A 25640-nucleotide genomic window follows, 5' to 3' on the forward strand; every position below is an offset into this window, starting at 1 on the left:
TGGTCTGGGGATGCTTTCCAAAAGGCTTGGGGGCTTCGTCCTCGCTGCTGCTGCTGCTGCTGTGAGGGCCCCCCTCATCCTGCTGCTGGAGTCTGGCCCTGCAATGAGGTACCTCCGGGAGGGCAGCCCCCAATATATGTGGTGATAGTCCAGCACCCACTCTTTACCCACAAGGCAACCGCTGAGGCTTAGGACCTGGCTCTACTTGAGGATATTGGCAAAGGCACAGATGAGGTGGGTGCTGTCTGGAGTCCAGTCTGGTGGATACTTGGCCCCCATCTCTAGGGCCTTGTCCTGGAGAGCAGAAGGGGTTCTGGAAGCCCTTACAGTTTCAGATATTACATTTATGTCTTTAATCCATCTTGAGTTGATTTTTACATATGATGTAAGATAAGAATCCAATTGCATTCTTTTGCCTATGGATATCTGGTTTTCCCAGCATCATTTATTGAGAAGCTATTCATTCTTCATTGTTCTTGGCACTCTTATCAAGAATTGGTAACCATATTATGTGTGAGTTAATTTCTGGGCTATTTATTCTATTCCATATGTCTCTATGTCTGTTTTTATGCCAGTACCACATGCTGTTTTGATTACTGTAGCTTTGTAATGTACTTTGAAATCAGGAAGTGTGATGTCTCCTTGTTTACAATAGCTTTGGCAATTTTGAGTATTTTTTGGTTCCATATGATTTTTAGGATTATTTTTCTATTTCTCTAAAATTTACCATTGGGATTTTGATAGAAACTGCATTGAATCTGTAGATTACTTTGGGTAGTATGGACATTTTAACAATGTTAATCCTTCCAATGTTAATTCTTCCAATATCTTTTCATTTATTTGTGTCTGTTTAAATTTTTGTCATCAATGTTATATAGTTTTCAATGTATAGTCTTTTATCTCCTTGATTAACGTATTTCTAAGTATTGTTTTTGATCCTGTTGTAAATGGGAATTCTTTCTTAATTTCTTTTCAGATAGTTCATTGTTAATTTATAGAACTGCAACTCAATATTGTATGTTGATTTTGTATCCTGAATCTACTGAATTTGTTTATTGACTCTAACAGTGTTTGGTGTAGTCTTTAGGGTTTTCTGTATACAAGATCATGTCTTCTGCAAACAGAGACAATTTTACTTCTTTCATTTATTTTATCCTGCCTTATTTCTCTGTCATGTGTGCACAGTACTACGTTGAATAAGAGTGGTGAAAGTGGACACTGTTTTCTTGTTCCTCATCTTAGAGGAAAAGGTTTTAGCTTTCCACCATTGAGTATGATGTTAGCTATGGATTTGTTACATATGGCTTTTATTATGTGGAGATATGTTCCCTCTAGTCCCATTTTGCTAAGAGTTTTTATAAAAAATGGGCACTGGGTTTTGTCAAATGCGTTTTCTGCATCTATTGGTAGGGTCATACAATTTTTCTTTGTTTTGCTAATCTTCACCAAGTATATTTTTTTCCATTGAATTTTTTAGAGAGTGGAAGGGAGGGAGGGAGAGAGAAAGACAGAGAGAAATAGAGAGAGAAACATTGATTGGTTGCCTCCCATATGTGCCCTAACTGGGGATGGGGATCGATCCTGCAGCCCAGGTACATGCCCTTGACCAGGAATTGAACTTGAGACCCTTCAGTGCATGGGCCAATGCTCTAGCCACTTAGCAACACCAGCCAGGGTATGATTTTTATCCTTTATCATTTATGTGGCATATCAGGTTAATTCATTTGAGGGTATTGTATCAACCTGCATCCCAGGAATAAATTCCACTTGATCATGGTGTATGATCTCTTTGGTGTATTGCTGGATTCAGTTTACTAATATTTCTTTTAAGATTTTTTTGCATCTATGTTTATCAGGAATATTGATCTATAATTTTCTTTCTTGGTAGTGTCCTTTTTTGGTTCTGGTATCAGGATAATGCTGGCCTCCTAAAATGAGTTTGGAAGTGTTCCTTGTCTCTTTTTTGGAAGAGTTTAAAAAGTATTGATACATCTGGTTAAACGTGTAGTTTAAGTCCAGTATTTTATTTTTTAAAAAATTAATTATTTATTGTTGAAAGTATTACATATGTCCCACTTTTCCCCTATTGACCTCTCCCAGCCTGCCTGTGCCCCCCAGCCCAGGCCTTCACCCCTCTATTGTCTGTGTCCATTGGTTATGCTTATACGCATACAAGTTCATTGGTTCATCTCTTCCCACCTGCCCACCCTCTCCTGCCTTCCCTCCGAGGTTTGACAGCAATATTTTCTTATTGATTTTATGTTTTGGATAATATAGCCATTATTGAAAGTGGAATATTATAGTCCCCTACTATTATTGTATTGCTGTATTTTCCCCTTCATGTCTGTTAATATTTGTTTTATATATTTATATGCTTCTATGTTGTGTGCTTAAATATTTACAAACATTATGTCTTCTTATTAGATTGACCCCTTTATTATTATACTAGAGGCCCATTGCAGGAAGATTCCTGCAAGAATAGGGCTTCCTGCGGCTTGAGTGAAGCAGAGAAGGGAGCGAAGCCCACCGAGGTGGGCTTCCCTCCTGCCTCCTGCCTCCCGCCTCCTGTCGCCGACACCCCACCCTGCTTTCCGCTTTCCCTCCCTCTAACTTGTACACTGTTTTCAATCTTCGCTCTGCGCCTGCGTATTCAAATTAACCGCCATCTTTGTTGGGTTAATTTGCATACTCACTCTGATTGGCTGGTGGGCATAGTGGAGTGATGGCCAATTTGCATGTTTCTCTTTTATTAGTGTAGATAATGACCATCTTTGTCTTAAAGTATATTTTATCTGAAAAGTATGGCTACCCCTGCTTTGTTTTGGTTGCCATTTGCATGGAATATATATTTTTATCACTTCACTTTCAATCTGTGTCCTTAAAGCGAAAGTGAGTCTCTTGTAGGAAGCATGTAGTTGGGTCTTGTTTGTTTTATCCATTCAGATATTCAGTGTCTTGATGGGAGAATTTCTTTTATTTATATTTAAAGTAATTATTGATAGTAATTATGAACATACTATTATAATTTTAATTGTTTTCTGGTTGTTTTATAATTTTTTTTCTCCATTTTTTTTCTTTGTGATTTGATGACTTTCTGTAGTTTTATGCTTAGATTTCTGTCTCTTTGAAGACACTCTTCAGACTACACTAAAACATTTGCGCAGGTGTATAGCCACCAGTTTGCTACCTTCTGGGGTACACCACCATAATTAATTTTTACTACCTTCTTCAAGGGACAGTGTTGATGGCAGTAGTAACAGAATTCTGCAGGATTTCTGGATACAAATGGTTTTAAACACACCATTGTACTACTGCTCTCCTTACATGGTGCTATGTCTGTTCTCATTGTGTTAGGGTATGGCCAGACAGGTCCTCTGTCTCAGCGAGCTGGTTATGATGCTGTGGCCTCTGCTGTCTCGGGTCTGATGCACATCACAGGGCCTGAGGTAGGTATCCTTCTTAAGATTATTCATAATTTTTCACCAGGTGTTCCAAAAGGATTTTCAGTCTTTACTAATCCATTAAAATTGAGTTAATTTTAGAAAGAATCCAAGGAAAGTGAATGATTTACTAAAAATAGCTATATGCCCTAGTTGTGAATATGGCCTCATCCTATATAATAAAAGGCTAATATGCAAATAGATTGAATGGCGGAACAATTGGAACAACCGAACAACCAGTTGCTATGATGTGCGCTGGCCAACAGGGGGCGTGCGCGGAACATGGTGGGTGTTGGTCACGGTGGGATGGTGGAGCAGGTGAGTGGGGGCACCAGACCCAAGCGGGCTTCAGTCGCTGTCATCGGAGTGAGCCTCTGGTGGTTACTGAAAATTCTTTGCTCTTGCGTACTGTGGTCCCACCCAGCTCTCACACCTGCTGCGGGCGCCGTCCCTGCTCACACTCACTGCTAGCACTACAGCTGCCACTTATACCCACTGCCAGTGCCAGAGCTGCCACTCGCACCTGCTGCTGGTGCCCAGCACCGGTCCTGATCGCTTGGTGCCATCAGTGGGTGCAAGTGGCGGCTGCAGGCTCTGATTGCCCCTGAGGGCTTCTCCACCTGCCTCTGCTCCTGAGGGGTGATTGTGGCAGCAGCTGCCGCTTGCACCCACTACTGGTGCCAGCCCCAGTCACTCTGCGCCATCAGCGGGTGTGAGTGGGGCAAACGCCTTCCGTGCGTGGGAGGGGGGGCGGCAGGAGCAGGGCTGCTGGCAGACAGAAGATGGGGGCCATGGTGGGAGGGGCTGGGCGGGGGCCCGGAGTATGGGCTGAGATCCGCCCCTGTGCCTACCTCAGCCTCGCGGCCCACAGTTCCTTTCAAGGTGCATAAATTTGTGCACTGGGCCCCTAGTTACCTAATAAAAGAGTAACATGCTAATTGACTGTACCTTCACAACGCCCACCAGCCAATCAGGAGTGAATATGCAAATTAACCCAACAAAGATGGCAGGTCAATTTGCATATACAGGCACCAAGTGGCCAGGGGTGGGGTGGGACGCAGGCATTCCACACCACCCCACCCGCTCCGGGCCTCTGGGCAGCGTGGGAAGGCAGAAAGGCGGCTCTGGGCCGGAGGGGAAAGGCAGCTCTGGCCAGAGCGAAGGCGGTGCCAGCAGCCAGGGGAAGGAAGGCCCATTCTTGCATGAATCTTCATGCATCGGGCCTCTAGTAGAAAATAACACTCTTTTTTAGCAAGAAGCAATAGAATGTAAACACATGTTGCATATGTATTATGTCCTTCAAGTTCAACATAAGCACCTTCATGCAATTTAGGAATATTATTTCTGTTAAGTAGAATGGCTGACTAGATTGGTCCGCTGATGTCCATTTCTACAGAGTGCCTTCACCTGGCATGTGTACATAGTGGAGGGTTTCTTTTTCCCTCTGGAATAATATAAGTTGTTATTTATTTTAAAACTTATTAATAATGCCTCAGGTGTAGTTGTGTCTGATTGTTATGTGCATTAGATTCTGACAGTGAAAAAATTATTTGATTTCATAATAATCCTTCTTTAATGATGATACATAGGGAAGTTCCTAAGAGGTATATAGGTGGCCAAAATGTGCTTGGTTAGATCACACTCTTAGAAAATGCACACTTGGGGAAAATAATAAGAAAGTAATTAAAGTAAAAAAAAAAAAAAGGGTGTGAAAGCCTAGTAAATAAAAATACTAAAAGACATTCATTTCCAAAACAAAACAGATTGATAGTCTTAAAAAACTATTTCAAGTAGGTGTTTCTTCCCTGAATTACTTTCTTCAGTTAATTCTTCAGGAAGTATTGCTGTAGTGTTAGGATAAATAGGCAGAGTGCCTTTGTCTTCTTTTTTTATAGTCTACTTCTTTCTATTGATTTTAAAGCAGGCACTAGGATTTTAGTGACTTGGAGTATAAGGTCTTTTGTATTCTTTTTCTCTGTTTTATTTTCACCAGTCTTAGAAAAAATGTGTATGGCCTTTCCTTAAAATATTCAAGTGCACTGATTTTCTTTCTATCCCTTGAGAGAATAGAGCATGGATCTCTCTCTCTTTACTCTATCTTATTAAAGTTCTCTTATGTATAAGGCATGATTGTGAGTGGTCTTACTTAAAAGCACTGAACTCAATCGTGAATATGTGAAAAGATCTGGGATTTTTAAATTTGTATATTCAAAAAATAAAATGGATTAACACAGAAACAACTGAGGTAGGTGAAGGATTACTGTGGCTCCTTTAGTACACGTTTTCTTGAGATACTGTAAGGATACCACCCCAGGACTCAGTTTATTTAAATGGTGTATTCTTATTGGTGGAAGTGGGATATCCCTTTCCCCACTGAGTGTTCTTACGATACCTTGAGGAAAATAATTTTCTGAGACTCCCACAGGAGATGAGGGATATTTATTTGTGTGGAATTACATCCCAGGGTTTCCAAAGTCCCATTTCCCTTAATCCAGACGTGGAAGAAGTGCAGCTGGGGATCCGGTAGAGCTAAAAGCAAAGTCTGTCCAGATTTTCCGTTCCATGTTGCAGCCAGGTCCAGTTCAACATCTGACTGTTAGCAGCCCATTAGTCCATGTGTGTGTGTGGGTGCACCTGGGATGGGTCATGTGGGTGAATGCAGGGAGCTAAGCCTGAGCCAGGAGCCAAGTGTGCCGAGAAGAACCAAGACCTCGAACTCCTTGTTTAGGGGATTAAATATCTCAAATCTTTGCCCATTTGCTGTGTCCACACCCATTCTGGCCAGTCACCTGTGTTCACAGGTATGACTGACAGCAAGCATCTTTGCTGGCCTCCCCAACTTTCCTGGTCATGGGTCTATCTCCCCTCCCCCCAAAATGTCCAGTCCCTTCTCCCAGGAATCTGTGGGGAATACACTACTGGTTCCTGGGGAGTGTAAAGCTTTAGCTTCCTAGTGAAGCTGCCTAAATGACGTGCCTATAATACTTGGTCTTCCCTTTGCTCCTTTCCTGTTATTAATAACTAGAGGCCCAGTGCACGGGATTCGTGCACTGGTGGGGGGCGTGGCCTGCAGGGATCGGGCTGCTGTGGGAGCACCGCTCATCCCGGTCAGCCGAGTGGCTGTGGACCTGCCCTCTGAGCGGCTGCTCCCTGGTCCGGCATCTTCTGTGGCGCCAGAACACTCGCCTCTCCAGGGGACCTGGTTGGGGCCAGGCCCAGGGACAATAGCACTGAGAGACAGCAGAGTAGGCCTCAGTCCCATGGTGGCCACGAACCCGCTTCCCAGCCTCCGGGGTCAGCTCTGCGAGCCCAGCAGCAGCACTGCGCAGCCTGCAGGTGTCTGGAAGAGGTGGCAGGGAGCGAGGAGGAGGAGCCTGGGGTGAGGAGGCAAGGATTGCAGCTTGGTTTTCTGCCAGTTGGCCTGGGGTTTGCATCAGGAGCAGCCGCTCATCCCAGTCACCTGAGTGATGCTCCCACTGTGGGAGCGCACTGACCACCAGGGGGAAGCTCCTGCATTTAGGATCTGCTCCCTGGTGGTCAGTGCGTGTCATAGCGACTGGTCAACCGGTTGTTCTGATGGTTCCGCCATTAGGATGCTGGGCTTTTATTATATAGGATTAGGTTAATTACAACACTATCAGTAGGACAAAAAAGGACATTTAAGTACACATGAATACCAATATAGAAAGGGAGTGTACATAGGGAACATTGTTTTGAAATATTCAGATTATGCATGGATAATATTCACTTTCTTCAAATTCCTCTCATTTGGAGGATGCTCATTCTTGGTTATTATACCTGCAAATTCTAGGGTAGGGACAGTGTCACAGGCTTCTTGCTCTCCATCCTCACATCTAGTCTATGGTTTTATAACTGTATGCCAACACTCACTCCCCTTCTAAAGTCTGTGCACAAGACCTTCTCTTTCCCAGACTCAGCGTCAGTCATCCTGGGCTTGTCTCTCCCCTGCTATGTTATCTTGGAACTTTAACTCTCACAGTTTTTTTTGTTAAGTCCAGTTCCTGTCATTATCTTCATTATCTTCATTGATGACCTATTTAATGTTTTCATTGAACAGTCTTGGGAATCGGAAAACCAGAATTTGAACTTTCATTTTGTCATTCAGTGTAACATTAGATAAGTTGTCTGACATCAGTTTTCACTTCTGTAAAATAGGGAAAAATACATTTGTATTTTTATTTTAAAATATTTTTATTGATTTTAGAAAGGAAGGGAGAGGGAGAGAGATAGAAACATCAGTGATGAGAGAGGATCATTATTGGCTGCTTCCTGCACACCCCACACCCAGGATTGAGCCTGCAGCCTGGATATTCATGTTCCCTGCCTAGGAATTGAACCATGACCTCCTGGTTCACAGGTTGACGCGCAACCACTGAGCCACACTAGCCAGCTGGGAAAATATATATTTTTAATTGGTAGTTATAAAGTTGTGAACTGATCACTTGAATTATATGAAAAACCATGATGAAGTCTAATTAAAATGCCTATTTATAGGCAAGAAAGTGAAGCTGCTTAGGAGTAGAATCTATAGCTCTCAGTTCAGTGTTTCAACTATTCAGTGGGCTTTCCTTCATGTAAGGGAAAGAATACTTTATGAAAATTAATTATGTGACTGTGTTAAAAGCATAATTTTAGCTTCAGCAAGTAATTTGAGTAGAGCGTGTGTTTAGAATAGAAGGCTCATATACTGTAATAATTCCAGAGTTTGTGCCTATGAACTGTGAAGGCAGAGACTCTGGGACTGTGTTCATGTGCACTAACATCCTTGTTTGTTATGAATGTGCCACTTTTTGTTCTCCATGTTGTCCTTTGTACTTCTAAATATGTTTTTCCTACTAATTAGGGCTGTAAATAATACTTACAGTGGTTTTCATCATCAAAATATTACCTTGGGAACTTAATTTTCTGTTGATTGTTTTCCCAAATTAATTTCATTTTTAATCCCTACTCTACCAAGTCAATAATCAAAGTCTAAGAATTCAAATTTCTAAGTACCTCTTGAATCCATCCATCCTCCTTTCTCTGTCCTTGATTGAAGTTCTCATCTTATCTCTCCCCCCTGAACTATTGCACAAATTATTTTATGGGTCTCCTAGCATCACACCAAAAATCTTTTAAAAAGTCCCATTTTTGCAGCCTTTTATATTCATAAAGTGCTTTGATGTACCTTTTGTTATTTGATTCTCATATTTACCAATGAGGTAGGTTTTATCATTACCCACATTTGATAATTGAGAAAAAACTAAAAAAGGCCTGGACTTTTCCAAAAATAATTAAGTTAGCAAATGGTGAAAGAATTCATATTTCATAAAATAGATCATTAAAAAAATTAATGTGCTCCCAGGTAAAAACAATATTTTCTGTAGATTACATTAGTATAATGAATGACTCAGCATGAAATAAATGTATGACTTATAGACATAGATACATTTAAGAATAATTATTTATTTTGAAAATGAAACTACTTAAAAAAGGAAGTTTTAACATTTTTGTTGTTTTGTAAGTAATTAGGTTGAGTAATAAAGCTAAGCAGAAAAATGATTGGTGACTTTTCAGATTCATGCCTCTTAATTGAATTATCTGCCAGAATTTATTACAGTTTATTGCATACATTTTTAAAAAACCAAAACAAGAATATAAATAATAACTTAGAAAACAGATGACTTTTCATTCCTCCTCCCTCCTTTCCTTCCTTTTCTACAATCTATTTCATTGGGAAGACTCTGAAAGTAGGGAAACAGACAAGGGAAAATGAATGAAAATGTTAAATAGTCATAAATTGTGTCTGGAAAATAATCTTTTTAAAATTCTTAATTTTATAATTTAGGATATTGTGATATGAAGGAAACAAAAACTTTACAAGTATTTACTCTCCTGTTTTTCTCCTCTTATTTTCCAGCTTGCGTTATTATCATTATTATTTTTTATCTTTACCTGAGGACATGCTTGAGAGAGAGAGAGAGAGAGAAGAGAGAGAGAGAGAGAGAGAGAGACATTGGTCAGTTGCCTTCTGAACGTGCCCCATCCAGGGATCCAAGCCTCAACCCAAGTATGTGCTCTGACCAGGAATCGAACTGGCAACCTTTCATTGCACAGGATGACACTCAACCAACTGAGCCACTCCAGCTGGACTAGCTGGTATTATTTTTTAAAAATAAAAAACACTACAAGATTTCTGCCATCTCAAAATGGTTATATTTTATTTTTAAAAGAAATAATCCAGGTTTTACTTTTCAACATTTTTATTTTTAAAAGTTTTATACTTATAGAAAAGTTACAAAAATAGTACAGAAGGTTCCAATACTCTTAATTCATACCCTTCATCATTACCCTATACTCTATATCCTTCACCATTTTGTAATACAATATTAACACTACAAAACCATAGTACAATGAATGATCAAAACTAAGAAATTAACATGGGTACAATATTATTAACTAAACTCTACACTTTATTCAGATTTCAGTAGTTTTCTAAGTAATGTTCAGGCTTTACTTTTAATGAGTTTTTGAATACATGGATAAATGGGGGAATGAAGGAATATAAGAAAACAACATTGATAACAGTGACTGTGAAGAAACACATGAATGGCCTTGACTGGTGTGGCTCAGAGGATAGAGCGTCAGCCTGCGGACGGAAGGGTCCCGGGTTCGATTCCGGTCAAGGGCATGTACCTGGGTTGCGGGCACATCCCCAGTGGGGGGCGTGCAGGAGGCAGCTGATCGATGTTTCTATCTCTCTATCCCTCTTCCTTCCTCTCTGTGAAAAACAAAACAAAACACACACACACACACACACACAAAAACACATGAATGAATATGAAAAGTGAGTAATTGGGAAGACTCTTAATATTTTATTTTATACTTTTTCCTCCCACTATAATTGTATATCGTAAGTCTTGAGAAAAATCTTCCTTTCCTTATGCCATAGTTTTACAGGAAAATCACCAAGGATTGTTCTGACAAAAGAGTTTTGTTAATGTATTAAAAGAGATAAATACATTTAAAGTGGTTTCTAAGAGACTATAAAAAATAAATAAGTCATTCTACTAACAATTTTTAGAATTAAAATTTAGTAAAATATAAACAAGGTAAAATATATTAAAAAGAACTTAAGACATGTTAAAAATTTTTATTTTATTTGGTTTGGCTTTGGTTGGTAGGGGATAGGGCAAGAAATTCAGCAAATATACAGTAAATATAAATATATTCTTACCACCAACAGATATTTGTAGTAGTTTGTTGTATTTCTTTAATGTGTGTTTGCATATACAATTTTTTCTTCTATTTGACCTTAGAATACTTGAGAAATCATATGATGGTTTTAATTCTCAATTTTCTCTGTTTTTCTCAACCCAATGCTTAAATCAGGATGGAGATCCAGTTCGTCCAGGAGTGGCCATGACTGATCTTGCCACTGGCCTGTATGCATATGGAGCCATTATGGCTGGATTGATACAAAGATATAAAACTGGAAAAGGACTGTTCATTGATTGCAACCTACTGTCATCTCAGGTACCAATCCAAATAACATTTTAGATAGTGTAGTAAAAGCATGTATCTGGGTTATACTTTTTAATACTACATACAGTGATCACATCTGAAAAAATAGAAAACAAAACAGAAAAAACCCCAAAAAGCTGTTTTGTTTTGATGTATTTAATTGTTGTCATATTAAAATAACCACAACAATTTTTTGTATGTAGACATTGCCACTGAACTAGATTTTAGAGACAGTTTTTATTATAATAGATCTATTACAAGAGTATAAGTGTTTCTATTTTATTGTCAGACTAGAGGCCTGGTGCACAAAATCGTGCATGGTTGGGGTCCCTTGGCCTGGCCGATAATTGGGGCCGATCGGGCCATGGGAGGTTGGCCGGGAGAGGGGCCATGGGAGGTTGGCCAGCTGTGGGAGATTGGCTGTGGGAATGCACACTGACCACCAGGGGGAAGCTCCTGTATTGAGTGTCTGCCCCCTGGTGGTCAGTGTGCATCATAGCGACTGGTCGTTCTGTTGCTTACGCTTTTATATATATAGACTAGGAGCCCGTTGCACGAAGTTTCGTGCAATAGACTTTTCCTTCACCTGGCTGCCGGCACCAGTTATCCGCCAGCAGCAGTTTTCCTCTGGCCACCCGCCGATCCGAGCGCCTCCCGCCAGCACGATCAGCCACCCCGAGAGGAACTCCAATCGGGAGGTGCTCCGATCGGCGGGTGGCCAGAGGAAAACTGCTGCTGGCAGAAAACTGGTGCCAGCAGCCACGCAATCGGCCACCCCGAGTTCCGCCACCAGCGTCTTCCGTAGCGCCGGCCTAAGCAGTGCCGGCCGTTTAAGCCGGCGGGAGGAGCGGGGGTCGGGGACTCGCGAGTCCCTGCTCCCCGCTCCTACCGCCAGCCAATCGGCCACCCTGAGTCCCGCCCCCCGCGCCTCCAGCCGGCCCAATCGTGGGCATAGCGGAGTGATGGTAATTTGCATATTACCATTTTATTAGGTATGATGAGCTCTGCAACTTCTTTTGACCAAGATTTCTTCACCTTCTTTGCGCTATGGACCCTTTGGGTATTTTGGTGAAGTCTGTAGACATTTTCTCAGAATTATGTTTTTAAATGCATAAAATGATATAGTTAGGATTACAAAGGAAGCCAATTATATTTAAATGTAGTTATTTCAGTGTAAAAACAAATTTTTGCTATATCATTTATAATTCATATCATATACCTTAAAGTGTTATACCATTTACATTAAACCACAAGATCTAATAGTGAGTCCAATAACTATGGTCATTTTGAGGAATTGAGCATAAACAATATTTAAAATAGATGCAATAACTATAATATGATAGGAAAATATGTATATTACTTATTAGTGATCAAGTCATAGGTACTACTGTGGTACCTGTCCTGTGTTTGTTGGTTTGTTACCTATATTTATAATTGAAGAAAATGCTAAACTTTGTTTAGAGTTTGATGAAAATAAAGATATGTTTTTTCTTTTATTTAAAATATTTGTAAATATGTTTTTATTGATTTTAGAGAGAACGTTAGGGAGCGGGATAGACTGATAGAAACATTGATGAGAGAGAAACATCAAATGGCTGCCTCCTTCATGTTCCCTACTGGGGATTGAGCCTGCGACCCGGGCATGTGCCCTGACTGGGGAATTGAACTGGTGACCTCTTGGTTCATGGGTTGACACTCAACCACTGAGCCACACCAGCTGGGCAATATATATATTTTTCTATTCACGTTAATTAGCTCCCAGAATTCTTTCCATGGACTCTAGATTAAGAACCTCTGGTTTAGATAGTTATCAGTTATGTTATGCTAAATACTAAACTAATGGAATAAAAGGGTTAACTCTCTTTCAAATGGACATTTTACCTCTTTTTAACTAGAGCAGACCCAGTTGCTGTACCATATGTGAAGCTGATTCTGACTAGGTAATTTTTTAGGGATACAAAAAAATATTTAATTTGTACAAGTAGACATTTTACTGTAGGGAAAATTACTCTATAGACAGAGACCTCAGTTGGATATTTCATATTTATTTATTTTTTATTTTATTTATTTTATTATTTTTTAAATTTCTTTATTGATATTTCATATTTAAATGGCATACATGGGAAAATAATAAACTTAGAATACTGCTTTGGAGATTTTTTTTTTCCTCTTAGGCAAAATTAAAGAGGTGTGTGAAGGTGAAATACTATGTATGGGTTTTCAACACTAGCTTTGAGTCACAGTCAGAATTTTAATGATTACATAAAATGGTAAAAGAATTCTCTCTAAATGATCTATCTCCTTAACAGAGAAACACAAATGTTAGTTATGGGAAGAAGCTGAAAGTTTTTTTCCTTCCCCTAATGTTGCATCTGTAAGGAACCTGAGATTAGTTAAGTGACTGGCTAATGGTTGCACATCCAATAAGTATGGATGCCTCGAAGAGTTCATGGTATGTGACCAGTTCAGTCACCGAGGGCCCTAGGCTTAATTTAAAAGTTTTTTTTTTGTCATTGCCTTGAAATTCTTAGTCATTTTTAACAAGAGGCCATACATTTTTTTATTTTGCTCCAGTACTTACAAATTACGTAGCGGGGCCTGGATTTGGGACTTTACTTATGTCTCCTGATTGCTACCTAGATTGCTTTACATATATGTTAATGATTAATTAATTAGCTTTGGAAAAAGTATTGTGGAGTTTAATTCTCTTGCAGCACCTAACACAGTGATTTACAATGTCAAAGTCTGTGGTTCTGTGGTTTTCTGGGGGTGGGGTTGGATACAGGTGGACTCACTGCTAGGGTTGTTTCAAAGTGAGGGAACAGTAAGTGCAAGCTTAATGCATCTATACTAGCCATTTTGGGTGTGTGTCTATATTTATTGTTTATGTTACTCCTTGAGACTGTACGTTTCATGTGTGCAGGAATAATATTTGTTCTTACTTACATTGGTATCCCTGACTAGTATTTGTCAAATAGCAGACTCAACCAATCTTTTGAAATCAGTTGGAGATCAGTTGTTACCAGTGGGTATGTCTCATGGCCCCTAGGTTTGCTAGAAAAAGGTAGAGAACCATTGACTTAGGGCACTTGATAAACAACTAATGTTGATATGATTTGCTTTTGGCAAGCAGTGATTTAGCCTATTGTGCTGTAGCAAACTAATGTAACCAGAGGTTGCTAAGATTATTAGTGCATTTAAAACTCATTAACCGCCTTTTTAAAAATTGGGATATAATTGACATGTAACATTATATTAGTTTCATATCTACAACATAATGATTTGATATTTGTATATACTGTGAAATGATCCCCACAATATTTAGTTAACATCTGTCACCATATTTGTAACTTTTTTTTTCTTGTGATGGGAACTTTTAAGATCCATTCTCTTAGCAACTTTCAAATACACAATTCAGTAACATTAACTACAGTCACCATGCTATATATTACAACCTCATGACTTATTTATAACTGGAAGTTTGTACCTTTTGACCCCCTTTACGCATTTTGCCCAATCTCATCCTCTGCCTCTGGCAACCACCTTTCTGTTCTCTGTATCTATGAGCTTGGTATTTTTTTAAAAATTAAAAAAATATTTTAGATTACACATGTAAGTGAAACCATCCCAAACAGCCCTCAGGTTCTTTTGCCTGACACCATGAAGACAAACACGTGACACAGGTGCTGATGTAAGGAAAGTGATTTATTTAGGTGCTGACATCCTGAGAAGAGAGCAGGCTTATGCTTTAACAACCATCTTAATATTTCAGGGTAGGCAAAAGGGCTTTTACAGGGGATCGTGGGAAGAAGGGGACTAAGGGATTCTGGCAACGTGTAGTTTCACATTGGGTGGTTTTGATGCTCTCTTTCATGGGTATCAGCGTCTGGCATCTTTCCTCTCTGCGGGCTCTATTTCAGGGGACAGGATGTTGCAGGCCTGGCCAGCCATTGGCATCTGCTATACTCCTGTGGTCGAGGTTGCGAAAAGGGGAACTGGGACTGCTGCTGCCTGTAACATGTTTAATATGAAACTATTAATATTTTAGGCTATAAGTTTTGTTAGTATATTTAATTCTTGTTTAATTAGTTAATTAACTGTGAGGCTTGTTTTTAATACCCTATACCCTGTTATATAAGTGAGATCATATGGTATTTGTCTTTCTCTGACTTATTTCACTGAACATAATACCCTCAAGCTTCATCCATGATGCTGAAAGTGGCAGACTTGTCTTTTTTTTTTTGGCCGAAAAATGTTCCATTGTATACAGTTAGCTGTTGAACAACATGGGTTTGAACTTCATGGGTCTACTTATACATGCATTTTTCCCCCAATAATTATACAGTCTGCTCTCCATATCCCTGGGTGTCACATCTCCAGATTCAACCAATTGGAGATTGAAAACAGTATTTTTTATATTTATTTTTAAAATTTTTCTTTAAATAATATTTTATTCTTTAATTACAGTTGACATATAATATTATATTAGTTTCAGGTTTATAACCCAGTGATTAGATATTTATATAACTTACTAGAGCCCCGGTGCATGAGATTCGTGCACTGAGGGATGTGTGTCCCTTAGCCCAGCCTGTGCCCTCTTACAGTATTTGTGCACCTGGGGTGGGGGTGGGGGGCACCCCTCAGCCCAGCCTGCACCTCTTACAGTCAGGGACTCCTCGGGGGATGTCCACCTACAGCGGAGGTGGGAGAGGCTCCTGCCACTGCCGCTGCGCTTGTCAGCCGTGAGCCCAGCTTCTGGCTGAGCAGCGCTCCACCTGTGGGAGCGTACTGACCACCAGGGGGCAGCTCCTGCATTGAGCGTCTGCCTCCTGGTGGTCAGTGCATGTCATAGCAACCGGTTGTTCTGCCGTTTGGTCGATTTGCATATTACACTTTTATTATATAGGATGAGTGATCACCCTGATATATCTAGTACCTATCTGACACCATGCTTAGTTATTACAATATTATTGACTATCTTCCCTATGCGGGACTTTATATATCTCCTGACTATTCTATAACTACTAATCTGTATTTCTTAATTCCTTCAACCTGTTTTCTACCTGTTCCCTCAACCCCCCTGCCATCTGGTAACTGTCAAAATGTTTTCTGTATCTATGAGTTCATTTCTGTTCTGTTTGTTCATTTATTCTGTTTTCAAGATTCTACATGTAAGTGAAATAGATGGAGGTCTTATTTTGTTATCCATTTGGCCTTCATGTGGCTTTTGATTGGAGCATTTAATCCATTTGCATTTAAAGTATTTGCTGATAGGTATTTATTATTAGTATTTTTGATTTTTTCCCCTCCTTCTTAAAGAAGATCTTACAACATTTTTTGTAATACTGATTTGGTGATGTTGAAGTCCTTTAGATTTTTCTTGTTTGGGAAGCTCTTTTCTGTCCTTTGTTTCTAAATGATAGCTTTGTTGGGTAGAGTAATATTGGATATAGGTCTTGCCAATATTTCTTGCCAATCCCTTCTGGCCTGCAACATTCCTGTTGAGAAGTCAGCTGACAGCCTTATGGGAGCTCCCTTGTAGGTAGCTGACTGCTTTTCTTTTATTGTTTTTAAGATTTTTTCTTTAACCTTTGGCATTTTAAGTATGATGTGTCTTGGTGTGGACCGCTTTGGGTTCATGTTGTTGGGACTCTCTACACTTCCTGGACTTGTATGTCTATATCCTTCACCAAGTTAGGGAAGTTTTTCATCATTCTTTGTTCATATAGGTTTCAAATTCTTACTCTCTTCTCCTTCTGTCACCATGCACCCCGCGCGCCCCCCCCCCGCCCCCCCCCCCCCCCCCGTTGCTAATTTTGGTGTGCTTGAAGTTGTCTCAGAGGCTCTTTATATTATCCTAAATTGTTTTGGATTTTTTTATTTGGCTGTTCTATTTGGTTGTATTTTACTTCCTCATCTTCTAAATCTTTGATTTGATTCTCTGCTGAATCTACTCCACTTTTGATTCCATGTAATGTAGTCCTCATTTCTGACTGGTTCTTTTTATGTTTTACATTTTCATGTTTCCTATTTCATTGCTGAAGTTCTAAGTTCATCTACTCTTCCCCTAAGTTTGTTGAGCATCCTTATAGCCAATGTTTTGATCTCTACATCTGGTTGATTGTTTGTCTCCATTTTATTCAGTTCTTTTTCTGGAGTTTTGTTCTGTTCTTTCATTTGGAATGTTTCTTTTCCATATATTTTCACTGGGCTAAGTGACTATTCCTGAACCTATTACTGAGGCATGAAAGAGTAGGCTGATTGCCTTAAGCCATTCCTGGCACTAGTGTTAGGGTTAACTTCACTCAAATCATAGGGCTATGACTACAGAGAGGTGATTTCCCCCAAAGAAAGGTGTGGTTATTTTTTTGGTCAGAGGAAGGGGAAATGGACATTGGGGAACCAACCACCAATGTTCAGTATACTAATATACTGTGTTGTTTTAAGGATCTAATTCAATAAAGGATATAAAATATTCTTTGTAAATTGAAAGTATTCTGCCGATGACTAGTATTAATTTTATTACATTATAAAAAATATTTCACAGTGTTATAAATGTGCTGAGATGAAAAAGTTGGTTATTGACAGTGATTTTATCATAATTATTATAACTTTTCATAATATAGAAATCTTGACTAACTTCACTTAGTCTTTTCATTTAAGATAACATTCACATACTCCAGATCCAAAAACCAAACCACAAAATAATTAAAACTTGCTTTATGAAAATGAGAAGTGCTATTTCCAGATAGTTTACAAATAACATAATAGGAAACTTCTCCCTTAAAAACTGTATTCATTTCTTTTTTATATAAATGTTCACCTGCATTAAGTCGATTACATTAGCACTTAATTTTATCTGTCTGAAGAATGCCTGTGATTTCATACAGTGGTAAAAAACATACTTTTCTACTCATTTTGGTTGCATTATAGAATTACAAATGAATGTTTGTAACATTTAACATCAGTTGCTAAAAATGAAATTTTGTACTTCCTCTCTTAAACGTGATCTAATGTACAATAGACAAATTACACTGATTTGAATAGTAGCTAATTATTAACTCAGAGATGATTGCCTCAACCACAACAAAACCATTACATTGTACAGATATGACAGTGGCCGGGATGTGGTTTTTAGTGGGCATCAATTTTTTTGGAGTTTCATGGCTATAAACTTTTAACCCTTTTCATAAAATTCTTTGATTTTTCTTTTTAGTCTTAATATGATTTAAAGTTGTCAACTGAAGATTGTCTAACATCAGCATCTAAACAGTAATCTTTAGATAATATTGGTAAATAACAAGGAAGTGGTTTGGGATGTGGTTCCAATTATTCTGTTGCTCTTATTCTTCTGTTGTGGCTTACAGAAATATCTATTGGAAGTTTTAATATCCTTCCTGTACTTAATTGCAACCAGGCTCTCATAATTACCACTACAATGAGTTAGTTTTTTTTAGCACCAAACTTAAATAATTATTTCACATACAGAATGTTTTGGCATTTTTGTTGTCACTATTCTTTCTCCATGTTTGTAATATTGTTTATATTTAGGGTACATAAAATTTTAACTCTCATTATTATAGCACAATTTTATGGATAAACTTTTGAATTTCAAAAAATATAGTAATCTGAAATTTATCTTTTTGTGTCTTTAGATGCAACTGTGTTTCTGCTTTTCTTTTTTACTCAATATCCTTTTTTACAATTTTCATGAGTTATATTTTACATACCATAAAATTCACTCTATTTCAAGTGACCATGTGATAATTTTCAATAAATTTAGTGAGTTATGCAACCATCACCATAAATCAGGTTTTGAAATAAATACTCATACAGTTACCCTCTGGTCTGGGTGTTCCCCCTGAGGCTAGTGGGGAGGGATGTAAGGCTGAGCTGATTCAGAGGAACTCAGGGCCCATTATGACTTCTATGGGCCCTAGAAAATGTTGCCTTTGTGGGTACGTTTCTCCATTAGTAATCTAATTTATTGTAAGAATTATAATTGCATTGATATAAAGATAAACATAATTCATTATTATGTGTTTAACATTATTGTATTCAATTTTTTCTTCTGATTTCAAAAGAAATTAAAATTAAACACTTTTTTGTACCTCTAAAGCATGGGTGGGGAAACTTTTTTCTGTCAAGGGCCATTTGGATATTTATAACCCCATTCACGGGCCATACAAAATTACCAACTTAAAAAATTAGCCTGCTATTTTTGGTCAAACATTTAATTCAGTCACCCCTAATGCCTCGGCAGGGTCAGAGATGATTTCAAGGGCGATTTATGTCCCACAAGCCTGACATTCCCACCCCTGCTCTCAAGTATCCTGGGCCTTAAGCACTATGCTAAATTGGTAAATCAGCTCTAGAATGTGCTAAATCTGTGAGGAAAGACAATTGTGCCTCCAAGAAGGACGTGGAAGCTGAACGTTGAGATTATGCTGAAAGGTGAATAGAAAAAGGAAAGGTAGAGAGGCAACGGTATATGACCAACTAAGTGGAGAGCATTGGAGCAGCGAGAGGGGAAAAAAGATAATGTAAGGAAGTTCAGGAAATTAAGGAACTGTCAGTATGCATTTGAACTTCCTTTTTCGAGGAGCTCGATGCATTCCTGCCTTGAAGGCCCTTGTCAGCCTCCTGCCAATTTTTCATCCTAGTCCAGCTTCCATTCTTTAATGAGCACTCTCTCTGAAACCTCCCGCTGCTCTATTAAATTAAGTTCAGGGCATACAAATAGATATAACATTTTCCTAATATTAAGAAGAGCAACCAGGAAGATAAAGATACACACACACAAAATGAAAAAATCAGGTGACTTCCAAGGAAAGGTACAAAGTATTTTAGATGATTTTTTTATTTTATGTTTTTTTTTTTTTTAATACTGTTGGTTAGATTGAATATAGGTGACTGCAATACAGATCATGGTTCACCATTTTTAAGATAAGATTCAGTGAAATGCAGGTGTATGGTAGGATTCTCTGGTTTTGTATAATTGAAGTCATTAGTTTTATTCATGGGCATTGCATATTTTTATATGTAAGCCACAAACAAAAGCTTTTAACTAGTAGTAATCAATAATTACTAGTGGGAGAATATCTCAAAGGAGAAGAGAATAAAATGGGAAAATAAATTTTATTGTAATCTAATTTAATTCTCTTGTTAGATACTTTAAAACAAGTTGGTATTTTTAAAATGTTTAAAACAATAGAAACGTAATTAAGATCAAGATATAAAATAGGAGAAAGATCCATTGGTATTGACAAATACTCCCTGAAATTAGGTTTTTTCCTTGTAGACTCTTATAGAAAAATAAATTTAATTGTTCTTAAAGGTGGGTTTAACAGTTTTAGAATCACCTATATTCTCTATTACTAGAGTTAGAGAAATTTGTCTTTTTTGCTGTTAATCAGTTTCATCTCCATCTTTGTCCTTTCTAGAAAATTTTATGTAGAATAAAATGTAGTGACCATATCTTTCTGTATTGACTAATTAATGGTGACTGTTTATCTGCCATCGGTATAGACCAGCTGATTCCCAGTGGAATGTGTCTATTTGGCCTCAACTCTTATGTCATCATTGTAGCTAAGTAGACCACTAACATCGGGCATGGTAGCTGAGATTTAATTTCTAGGAATATAATTTTATTAACAGAATGTATATTAGGTATAATGGTGAGTAATTTTAAAATATTTTGCAGCCTAGAGTCATTATATATCAGCAATTTATAATATTTTGATTAGCTGGAGGGCTTAGCAATTTGGATATTCTGGTTGATTTCATTTTCTAGATGACTGAGGGCTAACGGAAACTGGTTCGTTTCCAATATTTTCATAGAAAAATCTTCTAAAATGCTTTAATATACTTTTCTGTTGTGGTAAATACCATCTACTAAATATATTTTTACCTTAAAGATTATTATTTCAACTTTCATTGATTAGCAATTTGGTTCTCAGCTTCTGTTTCCTGATTTCAGGGCAAAACATTAAGTTTTTTACTAGGGTCTAGATCTTTATTTTTTTCTTTTTTTTTTTTTTTTTTTTTTTTTTAATTTCTTTATTGATTAAGGTGTCACATATTTGTCCTCATCCCCCCATTCCCATCCCACCCCTCTCCCCACGCATGCCCCAATCCCCTGTTGAACTTAACCGTTGGATAGGCTTATATGCATGCATACAGGTCCTTTGGTTGAACTCTCCCCCTCCCCCCACCCTCCCCCTACCCTCCCATATCCTCCCTCTGAGGCCCGATAGTCCGATCGATGCCTCCTTGCTTCTGGTTCTGTTCTTGTTCCTCAGTCTATGTTGTTCATCATTTCCTCTAGATGAACGAGATCAAATGTCACTAGATATATACTAATAAGAACTGAATGTGAGACGAGCAATAATATTTATGCTGACAGGCAAATGAATCAATCTGTAGCGAGCTTCCCCCTGGACCAACAGTTCTTTTGAGACCCAATTTCGATGTCCAGTAGTTCCTTATGTGTACATGTCAGCACTGACCCCTCAGCTCTGGGTGGTGGACAAATGGTGGTAATGGAGGTCTGACTCCCTCTGGTTTGGTCTCGGCCGATCCCAGGGGCACGGCGTCACCTGGACTAAGGGGCACGTGGCCTCACCCATACCAAAGGGGCGCGTGGACTCACCCGGGCCAGGGACCCAGCCTCACACGGATGGATCCAGGGGCGCACGGACTCACCCGGACCCAGGATCTGGCTTCACCCGTATCCAAGGACACTTGGCCTCTCCCAGACCCAGGGGCACGTGGCCTCACCCGGGCTTAGTTGCACAAGGCCTCACCTGGATCCAGGGACACATGGTCTCTCCCGGACCCAGGGAGGCTTGGCCTCTCCCAGACCCAGGGCCACTTGGGCTCACCCGGGCCTAGGTGCACGAGGCCTCAACCGGATCTAGGGACGCATGGTCTCACCCGGACCCAGGGACGCTTGGCCTCTCCCAGACCCAGGGGCACGTGGCCTCACCCGGGCCTAGGTTCACGAGGCCTCACTCGGATCCAGGGACACATGGTCACACCCAGACCCAGGAACGGTTGGCCACTCCCAGACCCAGGGCCACTTGGGCTCACCCGGGCCTCGGTGCACGAGGCCTCATCCGGATCCAGGGACACATGGTCTCACCCGGACCCAGGGACGCTTGGCCTCTCCCAGACCCAGGGCCTCTTGGGCTCACCCGGGCCTAGGTGCATGAGGCCTCATCTGGATCCAGGGACGCATGGTCTCACCCGGACCCAGGGACGCTTGGCCTCTCCCAGACCCAGGGCCACTTGGGCTCACCCGGATCCAGGGACACATGGTCTCACCCGGACCCAGGGACGCTTGGCCTCTCCCAGACCCAGGGCCACTTGGGCTCACCCGGGCCTAGGTGCACGAGGCCTCACCCGGATCCAGGGACACATGGTCTCACCCGGACCCAGGGACGCTTGGCCTCTCCCAGACCCAGGGCCACTTGGGCTCACCCGGGCCTAGGTGCACGAGGCCTCACCCGGATCCAGGGACACATGGTCTCACCCGGACCCAGGGACGCTTGGCCTCTCCCCGACCCAGGGCCACTTGGGCTCACCCGGGCCGAGGTGCACGAGGCCTCATCCGGATCCAGGGACACATGGTCTCACCCGGACCCAGGGACGCTTGGCCTCTCCCAGACCCAGGGCCACTTGGGCTCACCCGGGCCTAGGTGCACGAGGCCTCACCCGGATCCAGGGACACATGGTCTCACCCGGACCCAGGGACGCTTGGCCTCTCCCAGACCCAGGGCCACTTGGGCTCACCCGGGCCTAGGTGCACGAGGCCTCACCCGGATCCAGGGACACATGGTCTCACCCGGACCCAGGGACGCTTGGCCTCTCCCCGACCCAGGGCCACTTGGGCTCACCCGGGCGTAGGTGCACGAGGCCTCACCCGGATCCAGGGACACATGGTCTCACCCGGACCCAGGGACGCTTGGCCTCTCCCAGACCCAGGGCCACTTGGGCTCACCCGGGCCTAGGTGCACGAGGCCTCACCCGGATCCAGGGACACATGGTCTCACCCGGACCCAGGGACGCTTGGCCTCTCCCAGACCCAGGGCCACTTGGGCTCACCCGGGCTTAGGTGCACGAGGCCTCATCCGGATCCAGGGACACATGGTCTCACCCGGACCCAGGGACGCTTGGCCTCTCCCAGACCCAGGGCCTCTTGGGCTCACCCGGGCCTAGGTGCACGAGGCCTCATCCGGATCCAGGGACGCATGGTCTCACCCGGACCCAGGTACGCTTGGCCTCTCCCAGACCCAGGGCCACTTGGGCTCACCCGGGCCTAGGTGCACGAGGCCTCACCCGGATCCTGGGACACATGGTCTCACCCGGACCCAGGGATGCTTGGCCTCTCCCAGACCCAGGGCCACTTGGGCTCACCCGGGCCTAGGTGCACGAGGCCTCACCCGGATCCAGGGACACATGGTCTCACCCGGACCCAGGGACGCTTGGCCTCTCCCAGACCCAGGGCCACTTGGGCTCACCCGGGCCTAGGTGCACGAGGCCTCACCCGGATCCAGGGACACATGGTCTCACCCGGACCCAGGGACGCTTGGCCTCTCCCAGACCCAGGGCCACTTGGGCTCACCCGGGCCTAGGTGCACGAGGGCTCACCCGGATCCTGGGACACATGGTCTCACCCGGACCCAGGGATGCTTGGCCTCTCCCAGACCCAGGGCCACTTGGGCTCACCCGGGCCTAGGTGCACGAGGCCTCACCCGGATCCAGGGACACATGGTCTCACCCGGACCCAGGGACGCTTGGCCTCTCCCAGACCCAGGGCCACTTGGGCTCACCCGGGCCTAGGTGCATGAGGCCTCACCCGGATCCTGGGACACATGGTCTCACCCGGACCCAGGGACGATTGGCCTCTCCCCGACCCAGGGCCACTTGGGCTCACCCGGGCCTAGGTGCACTAGGCCTCATCCGGATCCAGGGACGCATGGTCTCACCCGGACCCAGGGACGCTTGGCCTCTCCCAGACCCAGGGCCACTTGGGCTCACCCGGGCCTAGGTGCACGAGGCCTCATCCGGATCCAGGGACACATGGTCTCACCCGGACCCAGGGACGCTTGGCCTCTCCCAGACCCAGGGCCACTTGGGCTCACCCGGGCCTAGGTGCACAAGGCATCACCCGGATCCAGGGACACATGGTCTCACCCGGACCCAGGGACGCTTGGCCTCTCCCAGACCCAGGGCCACTTGGGCTCACCCGGGCCTAGGTGCACGAGGCCTCACCCGGATCCAGGGACACATGGTCTCACCCGGACCCAGGGACGCTTGGCCTCTCCCAGACCCAGGGGCACGTGGCCTCACCCGGGCCTAGGTGCACGAGGCCTCACCCGGATCCAGGGACACATGGTCTCACCCGGACCCAGGGACGCTTGGCCTCTCCCAGACCCAGGGCCACTTGGGCTCACCCGGGCCTAGGTGCACGCAGCCTCACCCGGATCCAGGGACACATGGTCTCGCCTGGACCCAGGGGTGTGTGGGCTCTCCCAGACCCAGGGGCGCTTGGCCTCGCCCGGGCATGGGGTCCAGCGTCATCCGGGTCCAGGGGCACTTGGCCTCACCCGGACCCGGAGTCCGGCCTCACCTGGACCCAGGGGCATGTGGCCTCACCTAGACCCAGGGACGTGAGGCCTCTCTTATACCCAGAGGCGTGTGACCACACCCGAGTCCAGAGGCGCGCAACCCCGCCCGCACCCGGGTCTCAGCGGGGCCCCGTCTTCCCGATCCCAATTCCTGCCGGTCAATCCCCCCTCAGCAATTCCCCTGGCCATCCTTCCAGAGCTCCAGTATGGCTGCTGCAGAACTCGTCGGGCGGCGGCTCGGCGAAGTTCCGGTGCACCCGGTGCATGGCGGTGGGCCAGTCTGTCGTCGCTGCGTCGGCCCTTGGGTCTGCATAGGTGGCCGGTCGCCGAGCATGCGCACCTGGCCGCTTCCGGGGCGTTGAGATTCTTGACGGACTCAGAGGTCAGCAAGCGCGGAGTCTCCCACCCCATGTCTCATAGGGGCTCGTCTGTCCGTGCTTGGCTGCCAGTGGAGCCGTCCCCTCAGCCGGAGACCGCCGGGGGAACTGCGCCGAGCACGTTCCAGGCCGCTGTTGTATCGCCTGAGCCATAGTTCTTTTGTGTCGCCTGAGCTGTAGTTCTTAAAGTGTGGTCTTTGGGTCCCCGGCATCAGCATCATCCCACATACCCCTCTTTTATTCTAGTTGTAGAGCATCTACTCAGCCAGCCCTATGGTGGTCTTGGATGGTGTCTGCTCTGCTCTCTTGTCGTAGTCTCAAAGTTGTTGTGGAAGGCAACAATCAGGCTTCCGCCCTATGCCTCCATCTTGGTCCTCCTTTGTATAGTTAAGTCTTGATTGTTGTTGGTGTCACTGGGGGGGCTCTCTTTGTCTATAAAGGAAGAGTTGCTGTGCAGGAGACACGTTTATGGGCCGGGTCTTGGTGCAGCAAAGCTTTGGCGCTCACTGAATATTCCCGTTGAATGTGTCCCTTATGCACGTGGTTGAAATCTGGTGTCATCTCCCACAGACCACTAGATGCCCTCGTTTCTGGGTCTCCAATGGGGTGTAGATCAGCTACTGCCTTAGGCACTCAGCAAGGATTACAGCAAAAACTGTAGTTTCTTC

At 42.9% G+C, this 25640-nt stretch overlaps 1 protein-coding gene across 1 annotated transcript in view; it reads left to right on the forward strand.

Annotated features, from left to right (window-relative positions):
• SUGCT (succinyl-CoA:glutarate-CoA transferase) overlaps nucleotides 1-25640 on the forward strand; it is a 555315-nt gene that overhangs the window by 38299 nt on the left and 491376 nt on the right. The window contains exons 7-8 of the mRNA XM_008150339.3: nucleotides 3355-3446; nucleotides 10833-10976. Of these exons, the coding sequence (XP_008148561.1) occupies nucleotides 3355-3446; nucleotides 10833-10976 (236 nt within the window). The remainder of the gene's footprint in view (nucleotides 1-3354; nucleotides 3447-10832; nucleotides 10977-25640) is intronic.

Source organism: Eptesicus fuscus, chromosome 14 (genome assembly GCF_027574615.1).
Source record: "Eptesicus fuscus isolate TK198812 chromosome 14, DD_ASM_mEF_20220401, whole genome shotgun sequence".
In the NCBI taxonomy this organism is placed as follows: Eukaryota; Metazoa; Chordata; class Mammalia; order Chiroptera; family Vespertilionidae; genus Eptesicus; species Eptesicus fuscus.